General features: G+C 30.3%; 1 protein-coding gene across 1 annotated transcript; it reads left to right on the top strand.

The window, feature by feature from the left end:
* Window positions 1-5,669: 5,669 nt before the first annotated feature.
* Window positions 5,670-11,647, top strand: LOC100265704 (equilibrative nucleotide transporter 3). The gene is made up of 9 exons (XM_003635024.4): window positions 5,670-5,699; window positions 5,801-5,905; window positions 7,988-8,143; window positions 8,271-8,414; window positions 8,517-8,622; window positions 8,821-8,996; window positions 9,089-9,249; window positions 11,203-11,458; window positions 11,537-11,647. Exons 1-9 carry the CDS (start codon window positions 5,670-5,672, stop codon window positions 11,645-11,647), a joined length of 1,245 nt encoding a protein of 414 aa, XP_003635072.1.
* The last annotated feature ends 6,695 nt before the right edge of the window (window positions 11,648-18,342 follow it).

The raw sequence follows: 18,342 nt of genomic DNA on the forward strand, positions 1-18,342 counted from the left end.
TGAATGTCAAATTTACAAGAGCTCTTATTTAGTTCATTCATTTACTAATTAAATCCAACAAATCTGGGATATGCTCCCCTTTTGGAGGACATGGCATGAATCAGTTAGAAATTCATGGGCAGAAGGAACAGGTTTGCTAAAATTAATGTTTTCTTGGACATGCCACAAAGATGGATTCAGAATCTTATCCCTCTTGAAATGGAATAAAATTTTCCCTAAATTTTTGGATGAAATTCTAAAATTTGGATGACCAATAGAGGCGGTTATGTTTCTCTGAATAAATAGAAGTTTCTTCCATGGAATGAAAGCGGTTATTTACAGTTATAGTTCAATGGTCAACATTGGATAAAACATGTCTAACTCTCACTTTCAAAAGTCCCGTGCAACCTCTTCTTCTCTATATAATATTGATGCAGTAAAGCTTTCTACAAAGACTCTTTGATGAGAAGAAATTGGGAATTTCTTGAGGGTCTCAAATCCTAAAGGATGCCAAACCCCTTATCTGGGCATCAGAATGTTGCCTTGCTCTGAAATTCTATAATCTTCCTTGCTTCCTCTCCACTCCAATCTTTTAATATAAATTCTTGTGAAGCCATTTTCATGGCCTTGAACCATGTCATTTTATTTTCCTTTTTCTTTTCCAGCAGCACTTCCAGAAAAACATCAGTTGACCATGTTATGATTTGCAGTGCATGTCAATATTGCAGTTGTAAAATTTAATGACAAGTGGTACTTCTCATTCTGTTTTACCAAAATATGAGAAGATGACCATTTAACAGAGGAGTATTTGGAAATGATGTTGACCTTGTCAAAGATTTTGGGGTGCCACAGGCTGATAAAGAACCCAGTAGGCCCAGTAGGCCTGCTCTCAAGGAACTGGCACGAGAATGCGATTCAAGTGGCATGGGAGAAACCTCAAATTGGATGGACCAAATTGAACTTTGATGGATCCTGCAAATGTAGCACAGGAAGAGCAAGCATTGGAGGAGTCATTAGGGACCATAATGCGGTATTCTTACTCGGTTATGCTGAATCCATAGGACACACCACTAGCACCATTGCTGAAATGGCTGCCCTTCGGAGAGGCCTTGAATTAGTACTGGAGAATGGTTGGAGCCAAGTATGGCTTGAAGGAGATTTGCAGTCTTTAGTTGAAATTATCATGCAAGGAAGGCGTGTTAGATCTGCAGAAGCTCAAAAGCAGGTTAGTCATATAAAGTTGCTTATACCAGAGCTTGATAATTTCTTGATCACTCATATCTATAGGGAAGGCAATAGAGTTGCCCATACATTTGCTCAAATGGGTCATCGATTGAAGCATCCTCAAATTTGGAGGCACATTCCCAATGAAGTTTTACGCAATATTCTGCGTGAAAATGCAGAGGGTAAGATCATATACCGAAAAAGGTAGACTGGATTTAAGGGTAAGATCATCTTTCTAATTCACTTGATTGTTGTATATATCAGAAATATACCCTAGTGTTCATAGAAATGTAAATACAATGGACTCGGAAATAATTCAATTGAAATTCACTTAGATATATAGATTCAACTGCAAGTCTGGTCTAGGCATAAGTTCCATCTGTTATCACATATTATTTCTACTAAAAAGGAGACGTTTGGACATCTTCTAAGATTTAGTTTTTCTGTTCTGTGTATTTCAAGCTATTCAATGCAGAGCTAGACCATGTTGGCTGCTATAATTCATTAATTTTGTCATCCATGAATGTTAATGTTTTATGTCGTGATGGCTTTTGGAAACAGTCATGGATAAAAGAAAGAGAGAGTAAATATAAACAAATTATTTTATCTATAAAATTGTTTTATTTATTTTTTTGTGATGAAAAATAGGGATTGGAAAATCTTCCATGAATATATGAAAATATATGTTCAGCTTGGACTGTCAAATCAAAGAATGGAGAATCATGGGATGGTTTGTATGGAGTAGTTATATTCATTTATGTCTTCTATAATATTTACTTTCGCATAGTGGAGATAGGTGCTTTATACATTTGTGTATATGAATTATTTTATTTGTGTGGTATTTTATTGATATATTTACACTCCCCCAACAAGTGGTATAGATATACGGCGTGGACAACTGTGAGATGAGGTAACTTTCATGGGTATGCTTTCCACATGTAGCCCTGTGGGTTTGATTTTAGAAGGAATTATTGAGAGCAGCTTATGGGATCACTCCTCTAATTGAGCACTTTGCCTGCATGGTTAATATCCTTAGGTATTGAATACAGAAGAGATGCCTTTGTTGATCAACAAATGTTGCTTTTGTAGACCATTGGGCATTTCAATTTAAGCAATGGTCTACCAAAATGAGATTAAACACATAAATTAGATAATAGATCAATACTGAAATAAAACTCACTTGATTTGAAGAGGCACGTGTAGACACATTGTCTTAAAGCTACTATTACCTTTCTAGCAATGTTTCGCATATTCACATGAAGATTAACAAAACCGTCCACATATAACTGTCTATGAAAAGAAGAGAGTTAATAGATAAAACATAATATATAATTCTTCTTAAAACTCAAAACTCTCAACCTAATGGTTGGAAATATTAAAAATTATCAATTATAAATTAAGAGATTTTGACTTACCAAATTAATTTGTATAAAATATTTTTAATCTATTTTTAAACTAACTAAAGTTTTAAACTTTATTTTATCAAAATTCCAACAATCCCTCACAAAGTTTAAAATTTCAATAACAATAACAAGAAGAAAAATAAATGAAGAAATATAAAAAAGGAATACGATTAGGCAACTTTATACTATGCGTTGATATCTTGATTCTCATTAAAGTTACTATGGAATAGCACAATCCCATAGTTGTGGTCTCACGACAATTCTTGCTTAGGTGAATCCTCTAAGGGTACATGTAACCTGTATCTCACAACATTTTTTGTCTTGTGCTCATTTAGGGTACATCACATTGGTAGCACTATCATATAGGGATGGGAAAAGCTTCTCCTCAAAGTTAGTACTATTTACAAATCACACAATGCGAATTGTTTTTACCTATTGGACTTTCTTCACGAATCTCCAATCATAAATATTAAGTTACCTCTAGAGGTGACTCCCTTATGGGCTTAGCCCATCCCTCTCAATGACTATGGATCTAGCTTAGCTGCTAATCCTAACATAACCACTCTTTTAATAGATCAGTTCTTTTTCTCATGTTACATACTCATGCCAATTTATCATATGCAATCATATCTCTTACTTTATCTGCATCATTATAGTATTATAACTCTTCACACACTCAAAAACAAATTAGTAAGGCATCACATGTAAAAATTATCACAAAGTATCTAGTAGGCTCCAATTTTATAAACACATTGGCATTACAAATATGCATATATTTTATTACATTTTCAAATGCAACCCCTTTGAGATATTTACTACAATAAATATTTTTTCTCTAAATTTAAAATTAATATACCATTTTTCACATGAATGACAACATCTTAAAAAGAGAATATTGGTTGTATTTCATATAAAAAACTGCAAATAAGATTGCAACTACCATTTTTAGTACCAAGCATATTTTCTCAAAGTTGTCCATTTATAAAGTATGTTTTCAATCTAATAAACATATTTTCAATTACATGTTTAATTAATTTTCTTCCCAGTTTCATTACCACACTATAATTCTCATATCAGCATATAAATCAATTTTTTTTTTCAAGTATATTTATATAGTCCAATAGTATCTCAATATATAGATTCCTATCTAGGAATTATCTTATTAAAAAAGAATTAATATAAGGATGATCATATTCATATTAAGCTCAATTCAATAAAATAAAATAAAAGTATATAAGAAGATAAAAAAAATTAAATTTATTTTCCTTAGAAAATTAAAACTTTTTTTTCCTTCTCAAATTTTTTTCATTTTATACTTATTTCTATGTTATTATCAATGAATCACTAAATAATCTTTTCCTTAAAAAGAAAACATCTTTTGTCATCTAGATTCTCCTAGGATATATTCAGGTATTTTGACCATTAATGATTTTTTTTTTTCCTTCATAGCATGATCACAAAATATTTATTTTATAGCTATTTATTTATGAAATAAATATTTCATCCATTGTATGTAATATCACCTTCTATTTCATTTGTTATATGTATTATTGCCTTTCTATATAGGTTCTAAATATTTATAGTTTCAAAATAAAATAATATCAAAGCTTAAATTCATTAAAGCTTTTAATTTTCTTATATATTAATTGAATTTAATAATTTATTATTTATAAATTAAATTCTAAATTGTAATAAAATATTAAACCTATAAAAATTTTAAATAACTCTTAAGAAATTTGAATCTACCAAAAATACAAATTAGCTAATAACAATCACTTATTAATAATTGTCAACAAAAAATTACAATCCAACACTTATAACGCACTTTCATGTGAGTATAGCATCACTCTTTTACTTTCTATCTTAGTAGATTCGTATTTTTACTCTTAATTTTCTTTTTTTATTTATCATATAAAAACTTTCATAACAGTTAACATGAGCATAATAAACCCTTTCTTATATTCATAATTTATGATCTAAGAATTAGAAATATTAAAAATTATCTATTTCAAATTAAGAAATTTTGACTTATCAAATTAATTTATATAAAATAATTGAAGTTCTAAATTTTATAATTCCAACAATTAAGAGGAGGAGCTTTGATGTGTTTCACGAGAGAGGAGTTGCACTGTTTGCATCAGACCTCGTGGTTGTGATGTCTACGAAGAATGTACTCGTATATTGATGGCCTTGCACTTCTTCATCTACCCGTATGCTATTTGACTATAGCCAACAACCAAAGGTACAACTTGCCTTCACTCTGGTCTCCTCTTGTTCTCTTTGGGGAAAGGATTTTCAAAAGACGGAAGACCTCTCTAAAAAGTTATGAATAATAAATAAGGTTATTTGATTAGAAGGGATGAAATCTTCCCATTTTATAAATCTAACCTTCAATATTTTTAACCGTTAGAAATATTGGTTTTGGACAAAAAGTGCCCTATAACTTTTTTTTAAGTAAATAATCAATATACTGAGGGACATTTATGTCAAAAATGTGTTACTTTTTAAGACAAAAATCAGAGAGATTAGATTTACAAATGTGAGATCTTTTTTTATTCCTTTTAATCATGAATTATTTCTAATAAATAAGGTAGTTACCTTTTTACAGATAGAGCAGGGTTTCTAGGGTTATTTCTCAAACGAGAATTGAAGCTGTGAGGAGAACAAGGTGAGTTCTCCATTTTTAGGTTCCATTTTGCATTGGAGATCCGGGTTATCCTTTCTTTTTCATATTTTCAGTTTCAGTTTCTTTCAAGTTACTATAAAGCCCAAATCCATCCTAAAAAGAGTGAGCCTATTTTTTTTTCTCCTCTTTTCATTAAGTTCTTATCGTGTATTCATTTTCCATTGATTCTTTCTCTATAAATTCAGGTTTTTTGATACTTTCTTTAAGATTTATTTATTTTTATTTTTTTTTTTACTTCAATCCAAATTACATAGTTTCAAAGAAATTTTGTGTTTTTCCTTGTTTATGTTAGAATATTATTTGATTTGAAGGTGAATCTATATGGTAGTACTACATAGTCTAATGTCAAATCTTTTATTCTTTGTAGGATACCGGCCATGACTAATGGAAGTGCATCTCCAACGAAGGTTTAACACTTCAATTGGTTTATATAAAAGAAAATTTGTTACAACTCAATCATTGTTTTTTAGTAGACAAATGTATGATAATTATTTTTTGTGATGATCAGGGAAAGTTTACTGCAATGTTGATATGTTGGATTCTGGGAATTGGGTCTGCTATATCATGGAACAGTTTGATGACAATTGGAGATTACTACTACAAGTTGTTCCCAGTAAGTAAGCACTCATAATCATGCTATCGATAACTTCAAATTTTTTTAGTTCTACAGATTTAATTCAAGAATTCAATTAATTCAAACCTTTTCATATATTTTTTAAAATGTAATTCACACTTTTTTTAATATATATTTGTTTAAGTCTAACTTTTACTAGATTACTATTATAGGAATTTCCATATATGGTGGGTTACATGTAATAATGACCTAAAAAGGTTATCAACTTTAATAAGTCTTCAAAAGGCCCCAAAATATAAAAACTCAAATATACCCACATATAACCTACCAAATAAGAATAATGCAAATATATATATATATATAATAATTAATCATAAATTATTGTTTCGTTAATTAATATTTTAAACATATTATTATAAATAACTTATTCAAAATAATAATAATAATCTTAAAAATTATTATTTCATTATGGTAATTAAAAAAATAAATTTATTATATTTTTATTAAATAGATTTTAGAAATTTTGAATTGTTTAACTTTATAATGTAATTATTAACAAAATATTATAATAATAAAAAATTGTTTTTATAATTGTTAAAAAAGAGAAATTAAGGTTTGTTGTAATAAATTATACTTTTAGTATGATTATGTTGTAAGTTCAATACATATTTGTGTACTTAAAATTTTTTTTCTTTTCTAATAATAACAACAACAATTATTATTATTATTATTATTATTATTATTATTAACCTATCAAATAACAATAATATTAATACTAATACATATAAATAATATAGTAATTAATTATAATTATTATTTTTTTAATTATTATTTTAAAGATGTTATAAATAACTTATCCAAAATAATAATAATATAATTTTACAAATTATTGTTTCATTCTAATAATTAAAAATATAATGTTGTTATATTTTTTACTATATAGATTTCATAAATTTTGAAATGTTTAATTTTGCAATATAATTATTAATAGCAATGATTTTTATAACAAAAATCATAAACGTTAAAAAGAAAAATGTCTTCTAAAGGTTAATTTATAGTAAAGAGAATTTTAAGAAGTATAAAGAAACTATTCACAAGTGTTTGTTTAAAAAAAATTAAAAATTAAATTATGTCATAATGTATTATGCATTTAAAATATTAGTATTGTAAGATCAATGTATTTTTGTCATACCTATAACTTGAATATAATATTAGTTTTATTAATAATATTAATAATAAAATTAGTATCATAAATAATAATATTACTGAAGTGTTAATAATAATAACAATAATAATTTAATTAGTTTAAATGTAGAATATAAAGCATAAAAAGCAAAAAAAAAAAAAGAATAATTTTTCAATAAGGCTTACAAGCCTTGAGAATTAAAAAAATATATATAGAAATTATTTTCTAGGGTTTTTTAGTAATAATAAAAATATAATAATATTATTTTTAATATAATATTAACAATATGAATAATAAGGTCAATAATAATCATAAAAATAATAGATAATATTAACAAGAATGAAATAATAACATGAGTAATTCAAAATACTAATACCATAAATAACAATATTATAAGTTAATAATAATAATGTATAAAAAAGTACAAAAGAAAAACAATAAAAAGATTAAGCTAGATGAGAATAAAAGGAAAAGATATAATTGGAATTATGAAAATGTTAACTTTTCAAATTATTACTTGAGAACCTTGTAAGATTTGTAAACATGGTGACTCTTTTGGGTCATTATCACCCGTAGCCCACCCTATATGGTAATTTTACTTTACTAAAATATTTACTTGTCAATGTTGTGAGAAGCATAACAATTAGGATTGTTTTGTGACAAGTGTTTGATTCTTATTAGATCTAGTTTAAGGTTTTCTTTCTTGAATATGGGATGCTAGGAAATCTCCTTTTAATTTCAATAGCAAATGATATTTTGTATGGCTATGTGGGAGTTGATAGACACAAGATTTCCCCTCCATTAGTTGGTAACACATGTTGACAGATGAAAGTCTCGTTAAAAGTGGAGGTATCGTTTAAAGGACAAGAAATTAAGGTTTTGTTCTGAGTTTGCAAGTGTAAGCTATTTAACAAGGTTTTGTTTTTTCTTTGAAGCGATACCATCCTGAAAGGGTTCTTACGATTGTTTTACAACCATTTGCGCTTGGAACAATGGCTATATTATTTTACAAGGAGGCAACGATTAACACCCGAAAAAGAAACTTAATCGGATATATTCTTTTTTGTACGAGCACTCTTATGCTCATTGTGGTAAGTGTTGGGTGATTCTTTAATGCCCCTTCCATGTTCTTGGAATGCTGCAATTCATTTAGCATTGCTTACAACCAATCCGATTCTATTTTATTTCCCTTAATTTCATTTTATTTCTCTGTCACAGTTAGATTTAGCGACATCAGGCCGAGGAGGGATAACACCTTACATTGGCATATGTGCCATTGTGGGTGCTTTTGGAGTTGCTAGTGCACTAGTTCAAGGTGGGATGACTGGAGATCTATCTTTCATGTGTCCGGAGTTTATTCGTGTATGTTTGTCCTTAGATTTTTTTTATGCTGCTACAACTTATCTCATTCCTAGCTTTTGAAGTTTCTTGTCCTTATTAATTTTCTTGCCATCAATCCTATAGTCCTTTCTAGCTGGTTTGGCTGCATCAGGGGTTTTAACATCTGCTTTGAGGCTTGTGACAAAAGCTGTCTTTCGTAAATCTAACGATGGGGAACGCAATGGTGCAAGTATGTAGCTTTCTTTAAGTAATAGACAAAATTGTGTATAATGGTACACTTATCTAATGTTTATTCTAGGAAACTTTTATTCTTTGAATATAGTGTTAAAATTTTCTAACATGCGCATGAGATGAAATGTTAGACATTTGTCTTGACTTTTAAGAAGTTATAACTGATGATTATTTCTTGCATTGTTGTCTTTTACAGTGCTATTCTTAGGAATCACTACATTTGTGGAGTTTCTATGTACTCTCCTCTATGCATTCTTTTTCCCCAAACTACCAATTGTGAAGTTCTATCGCTCAAAGGCAGCCTTAGAAGGATCACAAACTGTTTCTGCCGACCTAGCTGTTGTTGGGATCCAAACAGAACAAAACGAAGAAGTATGACAATTTTTTTTTTTACCTACGTCAAAGATGTTTTCACATTCCAATTTTGAGATTCTAGTTTCAGAAAAACTTTTGAACTCTTGCAGGATGGTGATGATACTCAGCAACAGGAGCGGTTGAGCAATAAACAATTATTCTTCCAAAACATAGATTATGCATTGGAAGTGTTTCTAGGACACCTGGTGACATTGTCAATTTTCCCTGGTTTCTTGTTTGAAAACACCGGCAAACACCAGTTAGGATCTTGGTAAGTGCTCATTACATTTTTTTTTTATAGAACAACCACCTTATTTGGTCTAGTCTAACAAGGAATGAAATGATTCATTTATGTTTAAAAGCATATAGTTTGATTTATTTTCCTTTGCTTTTTTAAATGAGCTTGCTTTTAGGACAATATCTTAACAACTGAGAGAACTATATTTCAATTTTAAGCATCATGTTTGTTGCATGTTATATTATCATGACTTCATTCTCACAATGAAGGTGCATGCCTCTGAAGTCACTTGGGATAGCCTTTCAAAATAGATTAACCCCAACAAAGTACAATGAAGCAATGTGTATAGAGTGGGAAAATTTGGGGAAAGTAAGGTTAAGAGCCCTAGATCACCTTCAAGCTTAGAAAAAGCATGTAGCTTAGGCGTAAGTAGATTTAGTTTGGAAAAAAGTTCTTCCATTAAGGATAAAAGTTGCATTTTGTGGGAAATGGTCTCCCACTTGGAAATGACTATTTATCATTCATAATATTTTCTCTTAGAATTGCATAAGGAAGTGCAGAAAAGAGCAATTAATGACAAGCACCTAAAAAGGTAATATCCCACTATGTGAGAGACAATTCTAGTGTAATAAAGTGAATTAGGATAAACAAAAGCAAGGTGGCGTGCAAGGATAGTAGTTGAGTAACAAAAAGCAATAAGTATGTCCATGATATGGCCAAACATACAAATTGTATCGAAGATAACTTGCTAAAAACCAAAATAAGCAATAGTGTTTTAGACAAACTTTAACAATATGTTTTTCTATCTCGGCAACTGCAAGCAATTTATAATCCAAAGCCTTCAATTTGTTTTTCTCCTCCACCATCTGAACAAGCATGGTCATCCTAGAAGATTGAACTTCATTTAACTATTTCTCACAAGCTTCAATTTTTTTCCACACCTTAGTGATAGAGACTAAGAGTTCAACTTTCCTAGCAGCAATAGAAGATTCTTATTCTTCTAAAAGATCATTGTAAGACTTTATTTCTCCTTAAGAGCTTGAAGATTTTTGGCCTTAACCACCTCTTAAGCTTCCACATAGTACTGGAAATGGAAAAGGAAAAGAAAATGAAAATGCATTGTTCTAGCATGGAGGAATTTTGAGAAGACCGTAGTTGATGTTGGAGGAGAATGGCTAAAAAGGAGAATAATTTTTTATCCCTTTTTGCTTTTACAATTCCTATGGAGACTGGTACAAACCATTTCGAACAATAACCTTGTGTTGGATGATTTCTTTTGGAGCTAAGACTGGTTCACCTAGGAAGATAATCTAGATTGGAAAGGGGAAAGGTTAATATTCTAGAATTTGTAGATTTGTTGCCAAAAAGGTCATTAAGACTGGGTGTCGAGACAACAACATTAACCTTTGGAGGATCTTTCTCCTCTTAGAAAAACAAGGATTAGAAAAGGAAAAGATATGTAAACAAGTAAATTAGCATGAAAGTTAGATACCTTCCAGGCAAAATATCCTTCACCAAGGGGGAATTTTCATGAGGATAGTTATTAGGCCTTTGCTGCTTAGACTAAGAAGATTGGATCAAATAAAAAGATAAATGAATCTAAATAAAGAGTAAGATCTTGGAAGAAAATGTTGTGATAAGTTTATCTAGCCCATGGAAAGTTTCTTAAGCCCGTGTATTGGCTATTTTTTTGTATTCTCTTGGTTCAAATATAAGTAGCATCTAAGGTTTTCTTTTTGGATGTTGAGAAAGTGGTAGATAAAAATAATGTTGTTTATTTAGTATGTTCTAGGGCTATATATTATTCCATCATGATGATAATTCTAAAAGTAATTAGGAGACATTATCTTTCTTTACTTCAAATTCTTACCCAAAAATGGAAATACATGTTTAAAGTTTTGAAATTAATGAAATATTGGAAGGTTGGATCTTATGCTTTTGAAGAAAAATTAATAGATAATTTTTACTTAACAATCTTTCTTTCAGGTACCCACTTGTTCTCATAACAATGTACAATGTATGGGATATGTTATCTAGGTACATTCCAATTGTGAAATGTCTGAGGCTATCAAGGAGAGGTCTTATGGTTGGAGTTCTAGCACAATTTTTATTAATACCTGCATTTTATTTCACGGCAAAATATGGTGATCAAGGATGGATGATATTGCTTACATCATTCCTAGGTGTATCTAATGGTTATCTTACTGTTTGTATATTTACTGATGCACCCAAAGGCTACAAGGTTTGTCAAAATTCAAAACCATAGTTATGATATTTTAAGTTTTTTTTTTCTTTTGATTCATTTTTATTGGTTTTGTAGGGGCCGGAGCAAAATGCCTTGGGTAATATGCTCACATTGTGCCTTCTTTGTGGCATATTTGCAGGTGGGGCCCTTGGTTGGTTATGGCTCATTGGTAATGAAAGCTTTTGAAGCATGTGTGGTTATAAATTCCATTTCAACTTGTTGCAAACATTTTGTAGGTTTTGTATTATTCTAATTTGTCATGTAACCATGTTTAAACTTGGATAATTGTAGTTTTCAATGAGCAACACTGAAGGAAAATATTTGTGTACTATGAAGTTTCTCACCAGCACATATTAGTTAAGTTAGGTTCTCAAGGAACTATATATGATCATGGTTAGTAGAATGATTATACTAGCAGTGATATAGGTTGGAAGAGATAATTAGATAGAAGTTTATATGACTACAAAAAATCATGTGTGAATTTCAACTTTTATATCATAAATTTATTATTTAGAAGCGAAAAATTTTAAAAATAAGTAATATTGAAAAACAAATAAAATTAGGAAAATAATATATTTGCACATGCATTGCACATATTCATCTATTATTGGGTTCAATCTTAAAACAACGATATTATTATTATATTTTTATAGTTATATTATTGCACAAATTAGTTAAGTTAGGCTCTCAATGAACTATGATTATGATTAGTAGAATAATTATACTAGCAGTGATATAGGTTGTAATAGATAATTAGATAGAAGTTTATATGACTACAAAAAATCATGGGTGAATTTCAACTTTTATACCATAAATTTATTATTTAGAAACGAAAATTTTGAAAATAAGTATTTTTGAAAAAAGAGATGAAATTGGGAAAATAATATATTTGCACGTGCATTGCACATATTCATCTATTATTGGGTTCAATCTTAAAATAACGATATTATTATTATATTTTTATAGTTATATTATTGCACAAATTAGTTAAGTTAGGTTCTCGATAAACTATGATCATGGTTAGTAGAATGATTATACTAGTAGTGATATAGGTTGTAATATATAATTAGATAGAAGTTTTATGACTACAAAAAATCATGGGTGAATTTCAACTTTTATACCTATGGACCCCACATTTCGGCTCATGCGTTTTCACTTGATGGCGAGCTCGTTTTTTATTTGAAAAATTGATTTATTGTTTAAAAAATGACTTGGAGTCACCACTTATTTTTGTTTTATTTTTAAAGGGTAAACAAAATAAGAAAGAAAACCCTAAGTGTGACTCCTTATTTTGGAAAAGATGGTTTGTGAAAAATCGGATCAAGGCTCGAGGGTCAGGTTACTTATTGGGAAGGTACGGTAAAGACAGTAGCACCCTCTAAGTCCCTAAAATCGGGTTTCTAGTAATAAAATGAAGCAATCATGGCAATTGATAAGGAAATCAATGGATACCCGGAACTGTCATGCACAATACGGAGATCAAAACATGCATAGGAATGGCTAGAGTGAAAACAGGCGCGTGCCTTGGCAACAAGCTATAATGCGCTATCGAGAAATGGAGTCAGTGTACCATTAATGAACATAAAATATGGCTCACATGTCACTAAACAGAATGAGAAATCATCAGACATCACAATTCAATCAGATTTGTTCTTAAAGAAAACATTCACTGATATTGGGCTCCCACCAAAGCCCGATTTATTCTGCATGGATCAATTCCAATAACTCCATTATTCGGAATTACGAAATTGGATTTATGCTTATTTTAAAGCATTTTAAAAATTCATGGAATTTATGAAAATTGCTTGCCAGAAGAGAAAATGGCAGCGAATTTTATTGAAAAATAAATTTTTGGAACTTAAGAAAAATGCTAATGATGAAAAATGAAAGAATTGAAATTATTTAAGAAACTAAAAAGATTTGAAGATTGTTGGAGGAAAAGGAATTTGGAAAATTATTTTCAAAATCAAAGCTGATGAACTGAGGTGATGACACGTGGCCCTAAGATGGACATGCAGAGGTGGCCATGCAATGAGAATGGGTGCTTGAATAGTCACTAGCTCAGACATTGGTGTTGTGGGGTCCTGCTCATTGATGCGAGTTCCTTTCCTCACAAGGAAGTGTGATCTCACAAACTCAACTGTACAGTTATAATCCGCAAAGTTGAAGACAAAGTAGCCTATTCCCTTGGTTATCTTGTGGCCATGGAGCTCATACATTCTACTCTTATCAAGCAGTCCTTCATGGAGGAGGCATAAGAGTGACTCAAACTGATTCCGGTTCATAGAGTCTCCAACCAACATCAACCTCTTACCTCTTCGAAGATCACACCCATCTGGTTTCCATCGCTACTTCAAATACTTGGAATCTAACCTCCCTTTACCTTGGCAGCTAAAAGCCTTATCAACAGATGGGCAAGAATTCGGGCTGTAAATTGGATATTCTTCATCCTTTATCCATATTCCAACATATAAATCAAAATTTTCCAACATTGAGACAACACCGCCATTATCAACCATTTTAACTAAAGTTTCATGATCAATAATAGGGCATGTACTCTCTTCTATAACAACCTCGCTACCATTGATCCTAGGATCCACCAAGTCGTTTTCAGTAATATGCGAAATGGGTTCTTGAATTGACGACTCCAATCGTTCCGACGAAATGTTATTTATCACCAAAATGCACAATAGCAAGAGTCTCATGCTCGAGTCTGTCATTGAGCACAACAATGGTACTCCTTTTACCTTGCAACTGTAACAATGAAGCCCTCATTTCCATTTGCTTCTCTGCATTACACATGCCCTCTAAGGCACTATTCAAAACACTGACTCTCGCCATCCTTGCCAAGAAAGGTTGTTGGACATTAGTGAGGATTGTACGGTACACGACTGCTTTGATAGCTAAAGCAGACATTTCATCTCCAAGAGTTGAAAGTGATCAATTAATGTTCCCTAAGTCGTTCTCTCTGCATCTCAGTTTAGCTGATCTTTCACTGTCTACCAAATCCACCAATCATAGCTTGCTATACATGCACTTACCACTCGTCAAACTCTTTGCTGTTATCATTATGCAGAGCACACAACGGGATTGTCTATGGTATTCATTCCCATTATTTAAAGACCCAAAATGGAGAACCTTCCTAAGCTCAACCTCACCATTCTCAACCATCAAACCCTTCATCTCATCCACTACTTTAAGGCATATGTCCCCTCTGAAACCATTGAAAACTGCAACCCTTTTCGGACTGAGCAAATGGTTGACCAACATTCTCTGCAGATTTCTCTAATGCTCCCTATACAGCACAAGTCTCATCACCCTGGAATAAGTATATTCATGCATGGAAAGTGGAAATGTGATGAAATGAGATGGTTACGACAGTGGGCATGAGTAGGAAGTGGGCACAGCGTGGGCATAATGTGGAAGAGATGGGTTTAACGGCATTGAAAAAAAAATAGGTACATGGTGTGGTATAGAAAGAGAAAAGTAGTGTCGAGTATGTGAGGATAATGATATGCATAAGGGGGGTATGAGATGAGATGTGATGAAGCATGAAATATGGGTAGTGGGTTTGAGAATGTGAGAAAGGTGGTGCGTAAGAGGAATGGGTATGGATGATAGGTATGATTAGTGAGTTTAGAAAATGGGAGTGAAGGAGTGAAGGATAGCGTGCACTCGTGAGGCTTCATGTAAGTGAGAAGATTGGATGAAGAATGAATGAGGGGAAGATGGGTGTGGTGGAGGATGCAAATGGTTTCATGGGGGGGTCCATGCATGGCTATGCTCTTCATACCATGTGCTTGCCTTACTCAACGTGGCAACATCCGACTGCATTGTTTGAATCTGAAAGAGCATGGTGATGTGAGCAAGATGAATCATGCAGGTTGTGCTAACGACGTTGGTGATGCCGCCGACCAGAAGTTGATACACCATCTCGATATGTGACTGTTGCTACAGAAACTTCCGTGTAACGCCATCATGGACCATACCATCATGACTAGAATTCAAAACTCTCTACCCTCTTTCAACAAATTTATGTATCCCTCTAGGGTTCCCGTCGAGTTCAGAATTCATGGAGCTCACTCTCATGTTGCATAAGAGCCTATAACACATACAACAAATGTTGATATCTTTGGGGACTTTTCAATAGCAAAAAAAGCATCAACATTAGTTGGGCAAGTGAGATTGGGCTCGACGTGAGCTCGGATTGGATGACTGAAGGAGGTGAATGTTGGCGTGGGCGCGAAGTAATCACATAAAAGGCAGTCCAAGGCTTAAATGCTTTGAAAGTCTAAATCTGAGTCTAAATCTTATGACTCCTAAAAACGGCGGTGTTCGCCGCTTCAGTGGACATCGCCATGGTCAGAAAAAGTCGAGAGTTTAGAGGGAAGATTCTACCATTACTAGCATTAAAAAAATCGGCCGAGTCGTATCCGCCTTGAAGCTGACCGCGACGAATCTGATACCAAATACCTAGACTCGGCCTGAATCGGTTGGACTCGGATGAGTCAATCGATATTCCGAGCTAACTCAGTCAACTCGAGGAAAAAAATTCAATAGATTCTCTGCAAAAAGCCCCATCACAACAAGTCTTGATTTTTAAGAGAAATCAGAGATTCCTTTGCAAAAGAGAACTTATGAAAATTTTAAACAAACTCGTGAAGATTTGAAACAAACCCGTGACCCTTTCAAAAGCTTTTAAAAAGAGGCTCGGTTGAAGAATAACTTACCTAACCCTAAATCCACCATTGTCGGAGTCTAGAATCTTCATCTTTAGTGTAGTGCCTGGTAGGCACTTAGCAGATCGTGGTCCGATAGTCTAAGAGCGAGAGACTGCGTTTTCGTGGTTTAGGGAAGAAGACAGAGGGCTGCATCTTCGTGGTGTTGTTGTCACTGTGTTGGGGAAGAAGAAGGCAAAACGTCTTCGTGGTGTTGCTGTGTTGGGGCTGTTGCTAATTTGGGGAAGAAGAAGAAGACAGAGGGCAAAACATAGTGCTGCTATATTGGGGAAGAAGAAGAAACAGAGGGCAGGGGGTTTGACCGACAGGTAATAAATTAATAAATGAATTCCTTTTCAAATATTGTTTAATATTGTTGTCATATATGATATGTTATTCCTTTTCAATTTAATATATGTAATCTCTGTATATGATTGAATATTGTTGTTATATATAATTTGTTATTCCTTTTCAAATATTGTTGTTATATGTCTTATAAACTAAATAAGACATAATTAATAAATTTAAATTATTTCATGAATTTTTTAATTTTTAAAAATAATTTTGAATTTAAAAAACCAATCTAATTAATTACATATAAAATAAATTTTTTTATAATATTATGTTCATAATTCAATTCTAAATGAGTACATGGAATGAAAATTTTGACTCATTTTTAAAAAGTTAAACTTTATTAATTATTCAATTTAAATAAAATACTATGAAAAATTATTACTTTAAATATTTATTATTAATTTTTAACCCAAAAAATGATAAAGATGTTAATATTTTTATGTTTATAACATATACTAAAATAGTATTTTTTTTATAAAAATAAAATAAAATTAACATATGATTTTATTATAATATCATATATATATATAATCTGTTATTCCTTTTCAAATTAATATATATACTCTCTATATATAGTTTAATATTGTTGCTATGTATAATCTATTATTTCTTTTCAAATATTGTTGCTATTATAATATCATATATATGTCTATAAACTAAATAAGACATAATTAATAATTTTAAATTATTTCATGAATTTTTTAATTTTTAAAAATAATTTTGAATTCAGAAAACCAATCTAATTAATTACATATAAAATCAAAAAATTTATAATATTATGTTCATAATTCAATTCTAAATGAGTACATAGAATGAAAATTTTGACTTATTTTTAAAAAGTTAAACTTTATTAATTATTCAATTTAAATAAAATATTATGAAAAATTATTACTTTAAATATTTATTATTATTTTTTAACCCAAAAAATGATGAAGATGTTAATATTTTTATGTTTCTAACATATACTAAAATAGAATTTTTTTTATAAAAATAAAATAAAGTTAACCTATGATTTTATTATAATATCATATATATAATTTGTTATTCCTTTTCAAATTAATATATATACTCTCTGTATATGGTTTAATATTGTTGCTATATATAATCTATTATTTCTTTTCAAATATTGTTGTTATATGTCTTATAAACTAAATAAGACATAATTAATAATTTTAAATTATTTCATGAATTTTTTAATTTTTAAAAATAATTTTGAATTCAAAAAGCCAATCTAATTAATTACATATAAAATAAAAAATTTTATAATATTATGTTCATAATTCAATTCTAAATGAGTACATAGAATGAAAATTTTGACTCATTTTTAAAAAGTTAAACTTTATTAATTATTCAATTTAAATAAAATATTATGAAAATTCATTACTTTAAATATTTATTATTATTTTTTAACCCAAAAAATGATGAAGATGTTAATATTTTTATGTTTCTAACATATACTAAAATAGTATTTTTTTATAAAAATAAAATAAAATAAACCTATGATTTTATTATAATATCATATATATAATCTGTTATTCATTTTCAAATTAATATATATACTCTCTCTATATGGTTTAATATTGTTGTTATATATATTTTTAAATTATATAATCTTTATATAGAAAAATAAATAAATAAAATGAATTAAAAGAGCCATAAAAAAATAATTTATTAACCTTAAATTTGTTTAGTTTTCTTTTTTTTCCTCCAATATTCATAAACCAAATATAGCATTAGTAAATGACTTATTTAATTAAAAAGGTTATTGAAAACCCAATTTTGTAAATCTAACCCTTCATTATTTTTTTG

Source organism: Vitis vinifera, chromosome 10 (genome assembly GCF_030704535.1).
Source record: "Vitis vinifera cultivar Pinot Noir 40024 chromosome 10, ASM3070453v1".
Lineage (NCBI taxonomy): Eukaryota > Viridiplantae > Streptophyta > Magnoliopsida > Vitales > Vitaceae > Vitis > Vitis vinifera.

What these genes read in the sequence shown, in the direction of transcription:
- LOC100265704 (XM_003635024.4), top strand. Translation starts at nt 5,670, where the DNA reads ATGACTAATGGAAGTGCATCTCCAACGAAG. An exon ending in GCACTCTTATGCTCATTGTG is followed by an intron (nt 8,144 to 8,270) that starts GTAAGTGTTGGG and finishes TCTCTGTCACAG; the next exon opens with TTAGATTTAGCGACATCAGG. An exon ending in TGGGGAACGCAATGGTGCAA is followed by an intron (nt 8,623 to 8,820) that starts GTATGTAGCTTT and finishes TGTCTTTTACAG; the next exon opens with TGCTATTCTTAGGAATCACT.